The sequence below is a fragment of the Schistocerca americana genome, chromosome 3 (assembly GCF_021461395.2).
Source record: "Schistocerca americana isolate TAMUIC-IGC-003095 chromosome 3, iqSchAmer2.1, whole genome shotgun sequence".
NCBI lineage: Eukaryota > Metazoa > Arthropoda > Insecta > Orthoptera > Acrididae > Schistocerca > Schistocerca americana.
The window spans coordinates 987,375,172-987,395,129 of record NC_060121.1 but is presented as its reverse complement, the minus strand read 5'-3'; the positions used below and the strand labels follow the sequence as shown (position 1 = coordinate 987,395,129).

Here is a 19,958-nt window from a genome sequence, read left to right as displayed (position 1 = left end):
CCACTTTCAGTCAGAGATTATTCACCTTTCTGACAGCTTGTGGGCTTGCCCATTAAACTCATCCTGAAAAAGATCGGTTCTCTCTGACTTCGTGATGAATACAGATGGATTAATTCTCGAAATATACAAAATAGTTATCCCATCGCCAACATACAAGATTAAACACACTCCTCGCAGGTGTGATGGTCTTCAGATACTGATGCATCTAGAAGACATTGATAAAATAGTGATCATTACCTTGTTCAGCCTGTTAGAATTTCCGTTCATGCACTATGGTCTGCAAAATGCTGCACAAATTTGGCAGAGATTTGTTGATGGTATCCTCTTTAAATTAGACTATTGTTATGCATTATCTCAATGAGATCTTGATTTTCTCCCACTAAATGAAGACCATTAGCGTAACCTCGAACCAGTTGTTACTACTCTTCAAGGTACTGGGGTCATCATAAGTGAAGAAATGTTTCAATTGCAAAAATCAAAGGTAGCCTTTCTAGGATACACTCTAAACATTGACGACATTAAACCCACCCTAGAACAGACTGAATTAGGGCAACAGCTACAGCCTCCAAAAATGTATCAAGATTTACAATTCCTTGGTATTCTGAGTTTTTACCAATGCCATCTGTCACACACAGCAAAAATTCAAGCCCCATTCACCAATGCTCTTGCCAGACCGAACACACATGGCAAGAAGTCGGTATGGATACTGCAAATGCAAACTGCATTTGAGCAAGTAAAAGCTGATCTCACACAAGCAGCAGTGCTTGGCCACCCCCGCTCCCAGATGCACCCCTCACAGTCATGACATATGGGAGCAAGACAGCTATTGGTGCAGTCCTTCAGCAAGTAGTAGACAGTGAGATGCAACTCCTTTGTTTTCTTCAGAAAAAACTTAAAATCTCACAGTCAAAGTGGTCCACATTCGACCGAAAACTCTACACCGTGTACGAATCAGTATGATACTTCCGCGAAGACATCAAGGGAAGACAAGTAGCGCTATATGGAACATAAACCTGTAGCAGATGCAATATGCAGCCTGTCCAAGGACATCAGCCCCTGTTGTTTCTGTTACCTGGATCTGATCTCTCAGTATGCTACAGACATTTGATATCTGTAAGGAGCTGATAACATTGTTGCAGATTACTTATCATGCATTAACACTACACTACCCTCGCTCATGACCGTGTGCTCTAACAGCTGATTGCCAATCTCATCAACAACAAAACATCAAGCTTACACAGTGTGCAGCATATTTTGCCCGGCACCAACATTCGCTTACTGTGTTATGTCTCAGAAAATATAGTGCTATCCCTCATACCAGCCTCCATGCACTGTGCACTATTCAACCAAATTCACAACTTGGCTCACCCAAGTGTCTAATCAACAATGCGACTGATGACCAAATAATTCATGTGCCTAATATCAAACAGAACTGGGTGCAGGCCTGTCTGCCATGCCAACACAACAAGACAAGGTGTCATGTACAACTGAGACTCGGGTACTTCAAGATACCATGTGCCTGATTCCAGCATTTGGATCTGATATGCCCACTTCATGAATTGAAAAGCTATTATTACATACTCTCAGTATTGACTGTATATCTCACTGGGTTGAGCTGGTACCCATCAAAGATATTGTGACTGAATCCAAAGTCCATGCATTCATCAATATGTGGGTATCCCACTTTGGCTGTCCCTGAGACAATTATTACTGACGAAAGATGCCAATTTGAGTCACACACTTTGAAGCCCTGTCACCTCTGCGACATGACAGAAATGCTGAAGACCATACTCATGTGCCACATGGAAAATTGGACGGAAATACTACCCTGGGTCTTGCTTGGCACCCATACAGCCTTTAAGAAAGATCTTCAGTCTTGTCTGGCCAAAGTACTGTATGGGGAAACCTTCATCCTTCTAGCAGACTTTTGTACTAGCAGCAACTACATATGTGCTCTCCGAACTCCCAGCTCTGGTACAACATGTGAAACAACACATCTGTAACTCTCAAGTCCCATCCTCAAATGCACACACAATATCGAAAAAATTTGTGCACAAACTGCTGTCGGAGTGTGAATTTGTGATGTTCCATGATGATAGCGTTTGACCTTCATTACAACCTCCTTACATGGAACCATTCTGAGTCATCAGACAAGTGCCGCACGACACACCAAGGTAACTACAGTATCCCTCCACAGACTTAAGCCAACCTGGATGTTGTGGGAACTAGCTGACACTGACATGGAGAATGCAAATGTGCCATCACTTCACAATGTTCACACACTATCAAAATCTGCACATTTCAGCCAGAGGACCTCACTGTGAAAATAGTCAACAATGATCTCATTACTGATGCATGCCGAGATCTTCCAAGCACATTCTCGATTCACTGCAGTCATCTACTATCACAATGCTGTCAACAACCCTCTCATGTCAAGTGCAAGGCCCGCTTATTGCGCCAGTCCTTGAATGGCATCTTCACCTACCCACATCCGCAACACCACCAACATTGCTCTCCTCACCTGGAGTATCTCAAAAACCACAGCAACAACCACTGACATGAACTGCTCCACCGCATTTGAGGCTCGGCTGCACACTGTGACCACTGGCCCCTGTGGCTCTGTATCAAGTACATGCTGCCTCCATCACATCAAAGACACAGTGAGAAAAAGTCCTGATAGCACATCTGGTCGCGTGCAGCTGCACCCACAGTCAATGTGGGCCAGTCACCTCTCCCTTTAGTGCTTCGCCCTAGGGGAGGGAGGGAAGGGGGGCTCTGTGGGGACAACAGCACTATTGATGTCAGAGACTAAAGAGTCACAGCTTCAATGTTTGACTGGAGACCAAAGACAGTCTGGTTTTGGCATTTGTATTGTACAGATGTCTTGTATGTGTTCTCTAGTAATAAAGTGTTATCTATTCATAACCATGTTGACCGACTTATTGTTTCTTTCTCCCATATCCGCATCGGAGATCTACCACTCAATCTATAGCACATTCTAGCTGCATATGTTTAGTGAAATGTAAACAGTTACTTTTTCAATCTTTCTTTAAACATCAAATTGTTAAATGGCTGCTTGCATAATTTTTAGTAACTTCCTGTAACTCTGTAATTAAAGTGACACATCCGTAAAAATTATGGACAATCCTTAATAGTTGGCAGCCATGTAAGACCAGAGAAAGTCAGAACTGAAAGACAAGTCAGGTGACAAAATTTCACATCTCAAAAGTTCTAAAGAAAGTTTCTGACCATTAACACACATTTCATCCTGATTTTTCCAGTTCTAGGATGTGAAATAGGAAATGAGACACTTAAAGTAGTAAAGGAGTTTTGCTATTTGGGGAGCAAAATAACTGATGATGGTCGAAGTAGAGAGGATATAAAATGTAGACTGGCAATGGCAAGGAAAGCGTTTCTGTAGAAGAGAAATTTGTTAACATCGAGTATAGATTTAAGTGTCAGGAAGTCGTTTCTGAAAGTATTTGTATGGAGTGTAGCCATGTATGGAAGTGAAACATGGACGATAAACAGTTTGGACAAGAAGAGAATAGAAGCTTTCGAAATGTGGTGCTACAGAAGAATGCTGAAGATTAGATGGGTAGATCACGTAACTAATGAGGAGGTATTGAATAGAATTGGGGAGAAGAGGAGTTTGTGGCGCAACTTGACAAGAAGAAGGGACCGGTTGGTAGGACATGTTCTGAGGCATCAAGGGATCACAAATTTAGCATTGGAGGGCAGTGCGGAGGGTAAAAATCGTAGAGGGAGACCAAGAGATGAATACACTAAGCAGATTCAGAAGGATGTAGGTTGCAGTAAGTACTGGGAGATGAAGAAGCTCGCACAGGATAGAGTAGCATGGACAGCTGCATCAAACCAGTCTCACTACTGAAGACAACAACAACAGGATGTGAAACTTTCTATAGAACTGCTAAGATATGAAATTTTCTTGCTTAACTTGTCTTTCATTTCTGACTTTTTCTCTTTCCTAATGAGGTGATCTATACTTTCATTCATGTGTGTTGCCAGTTTTGGTGCACAGCAGTGAGATTTGGACATTGCGAAAACCATTTAAAAACTGGGTATTGGTCCATAAGGTATGGAGAGATGTGTTACAAATTACTAGGAGAGTTAGAAAAGCAAACAAACAGATCAAGGAATGTACATGAGTGGAAGGTATAATTATGACTCTAACAAAAATGGAGTGGAGATGGGCAGTGCATGCCATTTGAATGGATAGAATGGATGAAGAACATTATTTATGGCATTTCAAGGGATAAGAGAAGACTGAAATGGTGAACCAATTAAAGGTGAGCAGGTGACAGGAAATGTATGGGAGCAACAGAGATGCATATGACTGAACACTGTAAAACATGGATAATTCTAGAGGTAGATTTTGTACAGTAGTGGATATCAAATGGCCATTGCTGATTATGTTTCATAAGTGGACACACATCTTGCTGCCATTGATGACCATTTGTATAAATGCCCCACCAACTCAATGAAAAAGAAATTGCTTGTACAAGTAAGAGTTGTTTGTACTCAACCGAATTAAAATTTCAGTTTGAATTCCAAAATATGAATAATAATCAACATATTTTATAATGAACACATACTGCAATTATTAAGATAGCTTTCATCTGACAGGTATGTATCTTCTCTTTCAGAAACTTCTACCTTTTATTCTGGATCACTAGTGAAATATCATTGATTTCTGGTTCAGCTTACTGCTCACAATTTCAAAATCGTACAAAGCTGCAAAATATGTACAAAAGTATTACTACTTTTGCCATTCTGTGAACTGTGGACAGACTCAAGTGGCTTATTTGTGCTGTGATCTAATGGCATAACAAAATAGTTCTCAAGGCAGGCTTCCCCAAAAAGCCTATGAAGATGCAGTTGATATTTTACAACTTAACACCACAGATGAGAGTAGTCTTTATGTCTTACTCAAATGTATATAAGCCATATGCTTGTCTGGAATTCCAACGCATATTCACTCATATCAGCATCATGTTGTAAGTGATAAAGAACATATACAGACTCCAAGGACCAGTTTACAGTACAGTCACATTAAAGGAAACAGCAGACTGTAGTGCCTAATAATGCTGTGATAATCCACACACAGAAACTGAGATTTATAAAACATATCTTTTTATTTATTTATTACCAATGTAGCATGTTAGTTATTACCTGTAAATGTGATTAACTGTAAAAAGAAGCATAAAATAAGCCTTTAGTTATAATGACAGTTTATCCATAGCTCTGTTTGATGCTTTACCTAATATTTTGTTTTCTCCATCTTACCTCACAATTCATGCTCTCACTGTGATCAGTGCTGTGCATTCTGTTAAAATAATGAAAAAGAGGAAAGGCAATTTATATTAAGTATTGTTGGAAAGCAGTGTAGATTAGTGTGGACTAATATGACACTATTTTACAAAAGTCAAGACTAAGTCTAACATTATTTTATTAAAATGTCAAATATAAAACTACATGCACATTAAAAATTATACAGTATAAAACTTTACATTTTGCACATAAAATACAGTTAGTTCCTGAGAGATGCATGGAGAGACAATTTTATCTCAAAATGGGTTCCATCACTGAATTTTAAACATTGCATCTGTTGCATTTTTGTCGTGACTTCTCAGCTGAAGAAGGTTGAATTTTCTGGAAACCTGAGCAAAATTCCCATGTCAACAGTTTAACAAACAAACAAGCAAATGAAAAACAAGAAAATTTTATCTAATGTCTGAATGTGAAACTTACCATCAAGGTCTGTGCCACATGTAATCATCCTACTTCTCACAGACTCTTCAGACTTTACAGAATTCTCAAATGCCATACATGCTATCCTGTAGAATAACTCTTGAATACCTTCACCAGTGCTTGACGAAACTGCCCAAAATTCTGCTTTCAGATCCGTGGCCATTTTGATTGCATATTTCTCAACTTCCTTATATGCAATGGCTGACTGAAATAAAAAATAATAGCCCTGGATTAGTCAGAATGAAACTAAAAAAATAGTGATAGACCTCTAGGTAAGTGGAAGATATGACCGAAGTTAGTGGGTCATTTTTTCTAATAAAAAAATGGACCCACAGAGAGAGAGAGAGAGAAATATTTGTGGGACAAACAGAGTTTCACACCATTAGATTTTGGGAGAGGAACCAACAAAAAACATGGAGTCTGGTTCAGATTTTCAGCAGCAAATATGGTTCAGTACAGCTTATATGTCAGGCAAGAGGCAATGACAGCTTGTTTGAATCCTAGGGATGTGCTCTTGGGATGCTACATCCAGTATTCACTTTGCTGGATGGTGTACAGCATGCTCCATGCACTTCCTTCACTTGGGCATGTCCCTAGAGTTGACAGTGCATACACGAAGTTTCTATTCATTGCATAGTGGTTGTTCATGGAAGGTAGTTTGTAAAATAATTGAGGATGTAATTTATTAAATGTGTGATGTTATTCACTTTACAGAAAGTATAATTAAAGAAGCATTATGAAGTGATTTTTTTTCCTTCTTTCAAAAACAGCAAGCCGGTACTGTTCGGTTCAATGTAGATGTGACTGCAACTATATCTTCCAATTGGGCATATAAGGTGTGTATGCACAGTTTTCTGCCCCTAATTATAGGGAGAGGTGGTAATTCAAAGATCTACAACATAGGTACGATTGAGGGGCCTAGTGAAAGAGACAGCTATCCCACACATATGGGGGAAAATGTGTTTTTGGGACACTTAGCTCTTCATGTCATCAGTTAATAAATGTCAAAATACATAGTTAGTTCTATATCCCAGCTGCTATACATATCCAATTGTACTCATTTTGAGTTGGTATGACTCTCTGTCCCAGATGGACTTATCTCACCTCTAAGGGCCTGGATTGTAAACTGTATTTACAACGATGGACCAACATTTTGAGCTATGGTATTTATTATCAATTCTTTAACATTAAAATATACACAATATGTTACAATTTCTTCATTTCAACATTATTTTAGAGCCTTAATGTAATTTCCATAATTAATCATATCAGTGAAAGCTAGAATATGCACATGTTAGTTTGTGTGTATAAACTGGAAGTAAATGCTTTAGTAAAAATGCAAAGACAAGAAGTCTTACTCACAAGCAGGATACTGGTTATGTGTGTAAGATTTATGGAGCTAGTTCTAATGTCGACTGGTGCTGTTGTGCTTCATTAGATAACTGAATGGGTATAATACTCAGAAATAATTTTTATCAGGATTGATTTTACAGACAGAGGTACTCATGATCACAAATGTGACTGTAGTGGTCTTTCAGTAAGGGGACAATAGTATTCTTTTTGTGCGTAAGGAGAAACTACAAAATGATGAATATGAGACAGTCTCCGTGAAATATTTTGTATTTTCAGCATTTCAAAAAAGAAACTTTCCACAATTACCAGGTCGTGTGAAAATGATAGACAGGATGATAATCTTGGTAATGAATAATGAGGAAATTTCACATCACCTCACTTTTATCAGAAACATAAACACGCACACATAACAAAAGTGTCTTGGAATCTATATGGGATCGTGTAAAAAGTTCCCATTGCACATTGGTCATTATTCTTGAAGTGACATTACTAACAGTGTGTATACAAAAATACAATGAATTCTGTAACTGAGACGTATCGTCTATGGGAAATGGAATGCGAAGACAGGCATAAATACTGCATTATTGTATACAGCCCACAGTCTTTAGTACAGATTTCACTTAAATTATTTTTGTCTGAAACCTGCAAAGGATGCAATGAGTGGGCTGCTTCAAAAAATGAAGGCTGAAGCTAATGCAGCTCACGCCTTACTGAAGCAGTTGTAACTGGGTACAAAAAGTAATGAATATTGTTACTGCTTGGTAAGGTATGAGTTACAGCAAATATTACCCAAAATTACTGGCTGAAGCAGTTTATGATGCCCAACACTTTTGTGCATACAATCTTGGCATTCATGTATGAAAAACAGACATTGTGTATATTTGTATCTGCCCACAGAGTACAGACCCATATGGTCTTCTGACATGGTGTGGTGTTTGCAGCAGAAAATGTGTTTCATAAATGGAATCTGACTTTATTTCCAGATTCATGTTCAGGGCAAAACTAAAATAACTGTTTTCATCCTGTACTAAGAGCTTGTTGGCTTGGGTATGAATGATATGGGGCAATATTTCTTCATATTAGGGCACACCTGCCTTTCTAATGGGCAGTAATGTGTGTTTGGTGCTGCTGCGGTAGTGTACGGGAAAGTGTCATCACTGAATGACTGTAGGAGGATACAGAATGACTTGGATAGAATTTCTATTTGGTGTCATGAATGGTAGCTTGTTGTAATTGTGAAAAAATGCAAGTTAATGCAGATAAGTAGATGGTTAAAGTTTCAAACACATGAAACTGAAGAAAATGCCTTCAACCTAAAAAATGAAAGAAAAAAATTCACACAAAATATTAGAAGAATCAATAGAGGATTCCATAAAGATATTATAAACTCTATAGAAGGTAATTATCATTAAACCAACTCCAGGAACTACTATAAAATCTTTGGGGAACAACTACAACAAAATGAGGCCCCTACACTAATACTGAAAGACGAAGATGGAAGAATGACACACAGTAACAAGGAAAATGCAGAAATCATGGCAAAAGCATTTAACAAACTTTTGAATTGCGAGGAACCCAAAGAACCCTTACAAATCAACATAAATACACCAATAAAAACTTTCCAAGAAACAGAAAAAATTCTTAAAGAACAAAAAAATTATAAGGCATGTGGAGAAGATCAGATTTTTGTTGAAATGTGGAAATATGCAAGTCACACAGTCAAGACCTCCTTACACGTGGCTCTAACAAAAATTTGGGTAACAGAACGATTCCTCGAACACTGGACCACAGCTATCATCCACCCACTGCACAAAAAGGGAGATAAGAGCAACCCAGACAACTACAGAGGAATCTCTCTCCTAGATTGCACATACAAAATTCTATCCAAGATCCTATATGAAAGAATCAAGGAGCAATTAGAACAGGAGTTAGGGGAATATCAGGGAGGTTTCAGACCATGGAGAAGCTGTGCAGAGCAGATAATTGGTTTAAAATTGATTATGGCATACTACAAGAAATGGAGCAAACCTCTGGTAATAACATTTATAGAGTTTAAGAAGGCATATGACTGTCTCCACAGACCTTCAGTATTAAAATTTTTAAGAAATCTAGGACTCCATCCAAAACTAATTAAAATAATACAACTAACTCTAACCAACACCAAATCAAAAGTGAAGTTTAGAGGAGAAATTTCGGAACCATTCCTCATAAAAACAGGCTTAAGACAAGGTGACTGCCTATCACCATTACTGTTCAACTGTGCACTGGAATACATAATGAGAGAATGGTACAAGGACAATCCAAAGATGATAAGGATTGGAAGTGCAAAAGATGATATTAGCTTAAACTGCTTGGGATTCGCTGATGATCTTGCTCTCCTAGCCAACACCATTCAAGAAGCCAGGTAACAAGTGAAATCACTACAAGAAATAGCAGAGAAAGTAGGCCTTATAATTTCATTTGAAAAAACAGAGATTATGCTAATTGATCCACCACTTGCAAACAAAATTACAATAGGAGAACAGGAAATCAAAATTGTTGATAAATTTAAATATTTAGGTGAAATAATAACATACAATCTAAATGAGAAGTCATCATGGCAGAATAGAATAAAAAAATGAACTACACAAATTACATTACCAAAACTACATACAACAAAAAAAGCCTATCTATAGATGCAAAATTAAAACACTATAAAACAGTTACACAACCAGAAATAATGTATGCATCTTCAAAACAACTAATACAGCATAAACTGACAGAATACTAAAACAGAAAGAAGAATAATTAGGACATGTATAAATGAACAGTATAAAATAGATGGACATTGGAGAATAGCATCAAATGAAACAGTATATAAGAAAATAGAACCAGTCATGAGCACAATCAAGAAGAAACGCATCTCATTCTTTGAACATCTGATGAGAGCTCCAGAAAACAGAATTAGTAAAAAAATAATACAAAAATTGTGGAAAAGCAAGAGTGACATTAAATGGACCACAGAAATTAAGGATGGATACAAAATAACTCCAAATTACAGTAGATGACCTAAAAAACAAGACAGAGGAAACCAGAATACTGCAAGACCCGCAAACCAGACTACAACCGAAAATCAATAAAAGGAGTACAGAAAGAGTGGTCTCAGATGAAGAAAGAAAGAAAACATCTGAAAGAATGAAGAAATATTGGGCAAATAGAAGAGCAAAACACCTTTCATATAAGAATAGACTCTAATAATTATATTACCTAAATATCATATTATGTTATTGTTGAGCCAAATTGTATCACTGTGTAACAACTTGTTTACTACTTTGTATTTTTGACTAGAGTGGTCCAATGAAGGCCATAAAATAAATAATAATAATAATAATAATAATAATAATAATTAAAGTAGGAAAAACAATCTTGTAATGTTTGAATGCAGTATTTGTGGTGTTTGTTTAAAACAGTCACATCAATTAAATATCTAGACGTTGACTAGAGTGGTCCAATGAAGGCCATAAAATAAATAAATAATAATAAAAGTAGGAAAAACAATCTTGTAATGTTTGAATGCAGTACATGTGGTGTTTGTTTAAAACAGTCACATCAATTAAATATCTAGACGTAACACTGCAATTACATAAATTGGAATGAGTACCTAACATCAGCTGTAGTGAAAGTGAATGGTTGATGTTGGATTATTGGGTAAATTCCATGAAGGAGTAGTGCATTTATTAAGGAGACAATATACGGAACACTCATGCGACCTGTTCTTCAGTACTGCTCGAGTGCTTGGTATCTCCACCAGGTCAGACTGATGTAAAACATCCTGGCAGATTCCATTAACATGTGTGCATTACGGAAATGTTCCAGAAACTCAAATGAGAATTCCTGGAGGGAACAATTTACTTTTATGAAACAATTTTGACAGAATTTAGAGGACCAGCATTTGTGACATACTGCAGGAGAATCCTATTGCCAATGAAATACACCTCACCGAAGGCTGGAAGCATAGAGACAGTCATTTTTGTCTAGAGCCATCTGAGAGTGGAGCAAGAAAAGGAAAGACTAACAGTGGTGAAAGGTACCTTATGGTTGCCAGCAGAGTATATATGTATGTGGACGTAGAAAACTTCTTAAACAGTTTAATGATTTATTTTTGAAATTATCCATTTATAACACTAATTTGTTGTTTGTTGTTGTAGTTGTTGTTGTGGTCTTCAGTCCAGAGACTGGTTTGATGCAGCTCTCCATGCTACTCTATCCTGTGCAAGCCTCTTCATCTCTGAATAACTACTGCAACCTACATCCTTCTGAAACTGCTTAGTGTATTCATCTCTTGGTATACCTCTACGATTTTTGACCTCCACACTTCCCTCCAATACTAAACTGGTGATGCCTTGATGCCTCAGAACATATCCTGCCAACTGACCCCTTCTTCTAGTCACGATGTGCCACAAATTCCTCTTCTCCCCAATTCTATTCAGTACCTCCTCATTAGTTATGTGATCTACCCATCTAATCTTCAGCATTCTTCTGTAGCACCACATTTCAAAAGCTTCTAATCTATTCTTGTCTAAACTATTTATCATCCATACAAGTCTACACTCCATACAAATACTTTCAGAAAAGACTCCCTGACACTGTGGGGCAATGGATGGAAAATTTGTTCTATTGTTGCCATTCTCAACACAGGCTCTCTAACTACAATGTTGGCAACCAGAAAGTGATTAGCAAAAATGTGATGCCTGTAATTAAAGTTCACTGTGCCCACTCTGATGGTGAAATAAAGTTACTGATCATTGAAGTTCATTACACTGAGGATTTAGAATGATGTCTGGGATTCACAGAAAATGCAGTTTACTATAACAATTTTCACTATATTCTGAAAACGATAAAGTGTAAAATTTCAGACAAATGTTTACCCAAGCCATGCTACTATCAGCTATTGTACTATCAGAGCTGTTCAGAGTCTATTGCGCAGATCCTATTATCCCTAGGTAACGAAACTGTTCAATAATCGTTATCGATGTAAATGTTCAAAGTGAATGCTCGCCAAAATTTGATGTTAATACTCATCAAATGCCATGCTAGTAATGGTACAAGATCTGTCCTGCGGTGACACGATGAAAATACGACATACACAAACTAAGAATAAATCACTGAAGTCGTTTCGCAATTTACACTTTACCACAATACGAACTCATTGTTATGTGCATACCGAGTTACATAATACAGCATCCTAGGCTGTACCTTGCAACTGCAAAGATGCGACGCGGCTTCCGACATGGAGTGCGCGCTGATACGAATCTAGAAGAGAACTGGGGCCTGACTGTAGCTCGCAGCACTCTTATTTATACAGCTGCGCTGCAGACTGCCGAAGCCGCAACCGACAACATTTGCCTTCCTGACTAGCCGCTGGGGTTACTAGAGTACCACTTCAAGTTACTAAATAATTAATTGCTTCATTCGCTGAAGGCCAATGAAGCTCTCAATTTAATTCCGCTATCAGCACACAGGTAAGTATCTGTAATAAAACTTTGATGTGGCTAGGTTAAATACTTTTGGCGAGAGAATTATTTTAGTTGCACTGCAAGCAATAGATGAGCTCTGAACTTGCCCTTTGGAGAGACACTACAACTTCTCAAATCTTTGTTATTATAGCATATCTCCATTCTACCTAAATATAAACATCCTAGCTTTATTTAATCACTTACTTAATCTATCTTGCTTCTGTACTTTTAGGACACAAAAAAATCATGAATTTCAACCAAAATATTACTTTGAGATCCAGCATGCTGTTTCCGTTAACTTACAGTGAAAAAAGGAATCGGAATATAAATTTTGAAGTTGCACCGATGATTTTTACATAAAATGTCCAAATTTCGAAAACTGTTAAAGTTACTAAACTGAAACTTAACACATTATTATTTTAGCATCATTCCTGACATGCTATTAATTTTTCAGATCACTTACTTTACTTTTAAGGTATTGTGCAACATTCGTGACGTCATAGCTAGTTACAGCAGACTAGGCTGGCACACAATGGAATGCATATGAATTCTATATGGCATGAGTAGGCTGCTTCCATACAACACTTAAATCTACACTTTATGTTAACAAATTTCTCTTCTTCAGAAGTGCTTTCCATGACATAGCCAGTCTATATTTTATATCCTCTCTACTTTGACCATCATCATTTATTTTCTCCCCAAATGGCAAAACTTATTTACTACTTTAAGTGACTCATTTCCTAATCTAATACCATCAGCATCACCTGATTTAGTTCAAATACATTCCATTATCTTGTTTTGTTTTTGTTGATGTTCATCTTATATCCTCCTTTCAAGACACTGTCCATTCCATTCAACTGCTCTTCCAGGTCCTTTGCTGTCTCTGACAGTATTACAATGTCATCGGCAAAGTTTTTATTTCTGCTTCATGGATTTTAATTTCTACTCCAAATTTTTCTTTTGTTTCCTTTACTGCTTGCTCAATACACAGATTGAATAACATCGGGGGCAGACTACAACCCTGTCTCACTCCTTTCTCAACCACTGCTTCCCTTTCATGCCCCTCAATTCTTATAACTGCCATCTGGTTGCCGTAAAAGTTGTAAATGGCCTTTTACTCCCTGTCTTTTAACTCTGCCACCTTCAGAATTTTAAAGAGTGTATTCCAGTCAACATTGTCAAAAGTGTTTTTTAAGTCTACTAATGTTAGATACGTAGGTGTGCCTTTCCTCACCTTTCTTCTAAAATAAGTCGTAGGGTCAGTATTGCCTCGTGTGTTCCAACATTTCTATAGAATCCAAACTTATCTTCCCCAGGGACGGCTTCTACCAGTTTTTCCAGTTGTCTGTAAAGAATTTGTGTCAGTATTTTGCAACCATGGCTTATTAAACTGATAACTCAGTTATTTTCACGACTGTAAACACCTGCTCTCTTTGGGATTAAAATTATTACATTCTTCTTGAAATCTGAAGGTATTTCGCCTGTCTCATACATCTTGTTCACCAAATGGAAGAGTTTTGTCATGGCTGTCCGTCCTAAGACTACCTTATATTCTTAAAAAATCTCAAGCTTGTAGTACTACACCAGTTTTTTAATGAACAAATTTCCAGCAAAATGTAGTTTTTCTCACATTTAATAACATGTTGGGTATCTCCTTTTGGCACTAGCCCCCTCAATTTATGTCAAGAAAAAAATATTTTGACTATTAATAATATGTGAGATTATCTGTGGCTGTGCTGGCATATCAGCAGTTTGTTATGATGAGTGAAGGTACATTACTGGATTCCTCACTTGGTTTACAGTCTAGGAGCATCACTATTTTTTAATTTTATCCTGCATTTTCTCTTAATATCATCAGCGAACCTCAAAGTTTTTATTTCTTCTCCATGGATTTTAATTCCTAGTCCAAATTTTTCTTTTGTTTCCTTTACTGCTTGCTCAATATACAGATTGAATAAGATCGGGGAGAGGCTACAGCCCTGTCTCACTCCCTTCCCAACCACTGCTTCCCTTTCATACCTCTCGACTCTTATAACTGCCTTCTGGTTTCTGTACAAATTGTAAATAGCCTTTCACTTCCTATATTTTACCCCTGCCACCTTCAGAATTCGAAAGAGAGTATTCCAGTCAACATTGTCAAAAGCTTTCTCTATGTCTACAAAGACTAGAAATGTAGGTTTGCCTTTCCTTAATCTATTTTCTAAGATAAGTCATAGGGTAAGTACTGCCTCATGTGTTCCAATATTTCTGCAGAATCCAAACTGATCTTCCCCGAGGTCGGCTTCTACCAGTTTCTCCATTTGTCTGTAAAGAATTCGCATTAGTATTTTGTGGCTGTGACTTATTAAACTGATAGTTCGGTAATTTTCACATCTGTCAACACCTGCTTTCTATGGGATTGGAATTATTATGTTCTTCTTGAAGTCTGAGGGTATTTCGCCTGTATCATACATCTTGCTCACTACATGGTAGAGTTTTGTCATGACTGGCTCTCCCAAAGCCATCAGTAGTTCTAATGGAATGTTGTCTACTCCTGGGGCCTTGTTTCGACTTAGGTCTCTCAGTGCTCTGTCAAACTCTTCACGCAGTATATCTCCTATTTCATCTTCATCTACATTCTCTTCCATTTCCATAATATTGTCCTCAAGAACTTCGCCCTTGTATAGACCCTCTATATACTCCTTCCAGCTTTCTGCTTTCTCTTCTTTGCTTAGAACTGGGTTTCCATCTGAGCTCTTGATATTCATGCAAGTGGTTCTCTTTTCTCCAAAGGTCTCTTTAATTTTCCTGTAGGCAGTATCTACCTTACCCCTAGAAATATGCACCTCTACATCCTTACGTTTGTCCTCTAACCATTCCTGCTAAGCCATTTTGACTTCCTGTCGATCTCATTTTTGAGACGTTTGTATTCTTTTTTGCCTGCTTCATTTACTGCATTTTTGTATTTTCTCCTTTCATCAATTAAATTCAATATCTCTTCCAATACCCAAGGATTTCTACAAGCCCTCGTCTTTTTACCTACTTGATCCTCTGCTGCCTTCACTACTTCATCCCTCAAAGCTACCCATTCTTCTTCTACTGTATTTCTTTCCCCCATTCTTGTCAATTGTTCCCTAATGTTCTCCCTGAAACACTCTACAACCTCTGGTTCTTTCAGTTTATCCAGGTCCAATCTCCTCAAATTCCCACCTTTTTGCAGTTTCTTCAGTTTTAATCTACAGTTCATAACCAACAGATTGTGGTCAGAGTCCACGTCTGCCCCTGGAAATGTCTTACAATTTAAAACCTGGTTCCTGAATCCTGTCTTACCATTATATAATCTATCTGAAACCTTCTAGTATCTCCAGGCTTCTTCTATGTATACAACCTTCTTTCAAGATTCTTGAACCAAGTGTTAGCTATGATTAAGTTATGCTCTGTGCAAAATTCTAACAGGTGGCTTCCTCTTTCATTCCTTACTCCCATTGCATATTCACCTACTACGTTCCCTTCTCTTCCTTTTCCTACTATCGAGTTCCAGTCACTCATGACTATTAAATTTTCCTCTCCCTTCACTAACTGAATAATTTATTTCATCTCATCATACATTTCATCAATCTCTTCGTCATCTGCGGAGCTAGTTGGTATATAAACTTGTACTACTGTGGTAGGTGTGGGCTTCGTATCTATCCTGTCCACAATAATGCGTGCACTATGCTGTCAGTAGTAGCTTACCCGCACTCCTGTTTTTCATTCATTTTTAGACCTACTCCGCACTACCCCAATTTGATTATGTATTTATAACCCTGTATTCACCGGACCAGAAGTCTTGTTCCTCCTGCCACTGAACTTCACTAATTCCCACTATATCTAACTTTAAGCTATCCATTTCCCTTTTTAAATTTTCTAACCTACCTGCCTGATTAAGGGATCTGACATTCCACGCTCCAATCCATAGAATGCCATTTTTCTTTCTCCTGATAACAAAATCCTCTTGAGTAGTCCCCGCCCCGAGATCCAAATGCGGGACTATTTTACCTCCGGAATATGTTACCTAATAGGACGCCATCATAATTTAACCATACAGTAAAGCTGCATGCCCTCGGGAAAAATTACTGTGTAGTTTCCCCTTGCTTTCAACCATTCGCAGTACCGTTTTGGTTAGTGTTACAAGGCCAGGTCAGTCAATCATCCAGACTGTTGCCCCTGCAACTACTGAAAAGGCTGTTGCCCCTCTTCAGGAACCACACATTCGTCCGGCCTCTGAACAGATACCCCTCTATTGTGGTTACACCTACAGTACAGTACAGCTATCTGTATCGTTGAGGCACGCAAGCCTCCCCACCAATGGCAAGGTCTATGGTTCATGGTGGGATTTATCTCTTATGTTTATAAATTAACATACAGCATTATTTACAATGCACTGTATTAATACATATTAATTACAGTTTATCATAACAAAAGTATTTTTAATAAAACAAAGTATCCCAAACAGTCATGAATTAGCAGAATTATACACTTATGTCTTCAAAATAGACCGTATTATGTTCAGTCCACAGTAATACTGAAGTACTATATTTATTAAATTTCATGTGTGTTTTTCTGCTTAAGATGTTTAATCTCACATTTTTGTAAGTGTAAGCTCATTCACTCTATAGCACAGTAATTGCTCATTTGTTTTGTTTTGTTTTGAAGGCAACCGTCCATTTGTAAGCCAGTCAGTCAGGCTCCTGCTCTCAGCTGATATACATCTACAGAGCAGCAAATTAACTGTTTATCTGCAGCACTGTTCCCAGAGTTGTTTGGAGCCAAGTGAAGGGTCTCAGCCAAAGGCTTCATCAACTCTGTGACATTCTTGGCTGCAGATTTCTAGACCTGCGCTATCATGTGGGGATTTGTAGGACTCCTCTTGGTAGGTCAGGGGTGCACTACACAAAGGAAGCAGTTAATCAAGTACTTGTGGAGTGCAGTAATGTGAGATGCTCTGATGAGCACTTGCCAGTCAATGTGAAGCAAGGAAAGTCAGACAGTGTTCAGAATAAAGACACTTTGACTGAAAATTTTATTAGTAAACTGTCAAAGTACTCATAATAAAGTTCCACAATTTACTACCCTCCAAGAACGATCTATTGCCCAAAATATTTTTGGGACTGAGGGCTGGCTGAAACTCATGGTGGAGAGCTCTGAGATATTTAGCGAGTCATGGAACATATATTGGAAAGACAGATTAGAGGCCACAGGAGTGGGAGTGTTCATTGTGGCTGACAAATACACTACCTCATTGAGGTTGAAGTTGAGTGTGACAGTTCTAGAGTCATTCAAAGAAAGTCTAAAGTCAGTAAGCATGTAAATACCCATATCACGAACCACTACATGGAGGTGACTTCAATCTACTGAGTACAGGCTGTGTTGTCTATGCGAAATACTTTTGAACACTTTTCTGAAAACTGTCTTGAGCAGCTAGCCATTATAGCAACTATGTTTACGAAAGTTAATAAATCAGTAAAGATGGCTAGGACAGTGTTTCTGCTGGATAGAGCAGATAAGCACTTGTAAGTATCTCACTTAGAAATGAATTGACGTCACTTAGCTCCAGTAAGATGGATGCAGAGGAATAATGGACAAAGTTTTAAGCAGATTATAAATCATAGTCTGGAGACTTATGTGCCTAGTAAGTGGATAAAGGATGCAAAAGATCCACCACAGTTTAATGATGAAATCTGGAAGATGCTGAGGGAGCTGACGCTGTTGCCTTCTCAGTTCAAAAAACAACACAAAATGATGACAAGTGAAGGTTAATAGAGATTCGTGCATCTGTGAAAACATATGTGTACGAAGCATACAGCAGCTACCACCATCACACCTTAGCAAAAGATCTGGCAGAGCACCCTAGAAAATTCTGGTCCTATATAAAATCGCTAAGGAGACCTGAGGCTCCATTCAGTCCCTTGTTGACCAGTCTGGTGTGGCAGTTGGAGACAGCAAAACAAAAGCCAAAGTTTTAAATTTCACGTTCAAGAAATCGTTCACGCAGGGGAATTGTGCAAACACAGCATCATTTGACCATCGGACATACTCCTGTATGGAAGACATAGTAACAATCATCCCTTGTGTAGAGAAACAACTGAAAGATTTGAAAGCAAATAAATCTCCACGTCTGGATGGAATCTCAATTCAATTTTACAAACTATAATGTACAGCACTGGCCCTTTACCTAGCTTGCATTTAATGTGAATCTCTTGCCCAGCACAAAATCCCAAGTGACTGGAACAAACTGCAGGTGTCTCCAGTTTATAAAAAGGGTAAAAGAACTGACCTGCAAAATTACAGACCAATATCCCTAACTTCAGTTTGCTGCAGAATCTTTGAATGTATTCTCAGTTCAGTTATGATAAACTTTCTTGAGACTGAGAAGCTTATATCCACAAATCAGCATGGTTTTAGAAAGCATCACTCGTGTGAAACTCAGCTTGCCCCTTTCTCACATTATATATTGTGAACTATGGATGAAGGCAACAGGCAGATTCCATATTTCTAGATTTCTGGGAAGCATTTGACACGGTGCCCCATTACAGGCTGTTAACGGAGGTGTGAGCATATGAAATAAGCTCACCGGTATGTGACAGGCTCAAAGATGTCTTAAGTAATAGAACCCAGTATGCTGTCCTTGACATCGAGTGTTCATCAGAGACAAGGGTAGCCTGGAGTGCCCCAGGGAAGCGTGATAAGACCACTGTTGTTCTTTATATATAATCAGCAGCAATATAGTATCCCAAATTATATAAAACAGTCTGACAATGCTTAATTAGTTTTTTGACTTCATGCCTGTTGACAGAATGTTGGTTAGGTAGCACTTCATCGTCTTGCAAGTTATGCTGCATCAGAAACAGCAAAGTTGTGCATTTCAGCTTAATGACAAGGTGAGGGGTCTCACGAATTCCGTCAAGGACTGCACATTTTATGTTCTCCAATTTTATGTTTTTCGTGATTCCACTTCATAAATTTGTGGCGACGATGAAATTGACACCAACATTGATATGCATCCATCTTTGGACTCTAAGCATTATCTTTGGATCTTCCCCCCTGTTCAGTTCTTTGTGATCCTTGTATGTGTTAAGGTTAATAAATGAACTATTGCTGAATGGGTGTGATTATTGGAGCAACCAACCCGGTAATCCTCCTCACTGGTGACCCTGAGTTGTAACGTCTTCCATTTTCGCCGTTTTACCGTGTCCGCGACCTCCACGTCGGTTATTTTCGCGTGTATTACATCGACACAGCATTCAAACAATGACTTCAGCCCAGTGCCTAACGCCGGATTTTGTGATCAACATGCATCGTGTTGCGGGCGATGTACAC

General features: G+C 38.2%; 1 protein-coding gene across 1 annotated transcript in view; it reads right to left on the bottom strand.

Annotated features, from left to right (window-relative positions):
- Nucleotides 1-5,539: 5,539 nt before the first annotated feature.
- LOC124607112 (ras-related protein Rab-34-like) overlaps nt 5,540-19,958 on the bottom strand; it is a 125,263-nt gene continuing 110,844 nt past the window's right edge. Inside the window, exons 6-7 of the mRNA XM_047139309.1 lie at nt 5,773-5,977; nt 5,540-5,681 (exon numbers count right to left, since the gene is read on the bottom strand). Coding sequence (XP_046995265.1) covers nt 5,614-5,681; nt 5,773-5,977 — 273 coding nt within the window. The 3' untranslated portion in view covers nt 5,540-5,613. The remainder of the gene's footprint in view (nt 5,682-5,772; nt 5,978-19,958) is intronic.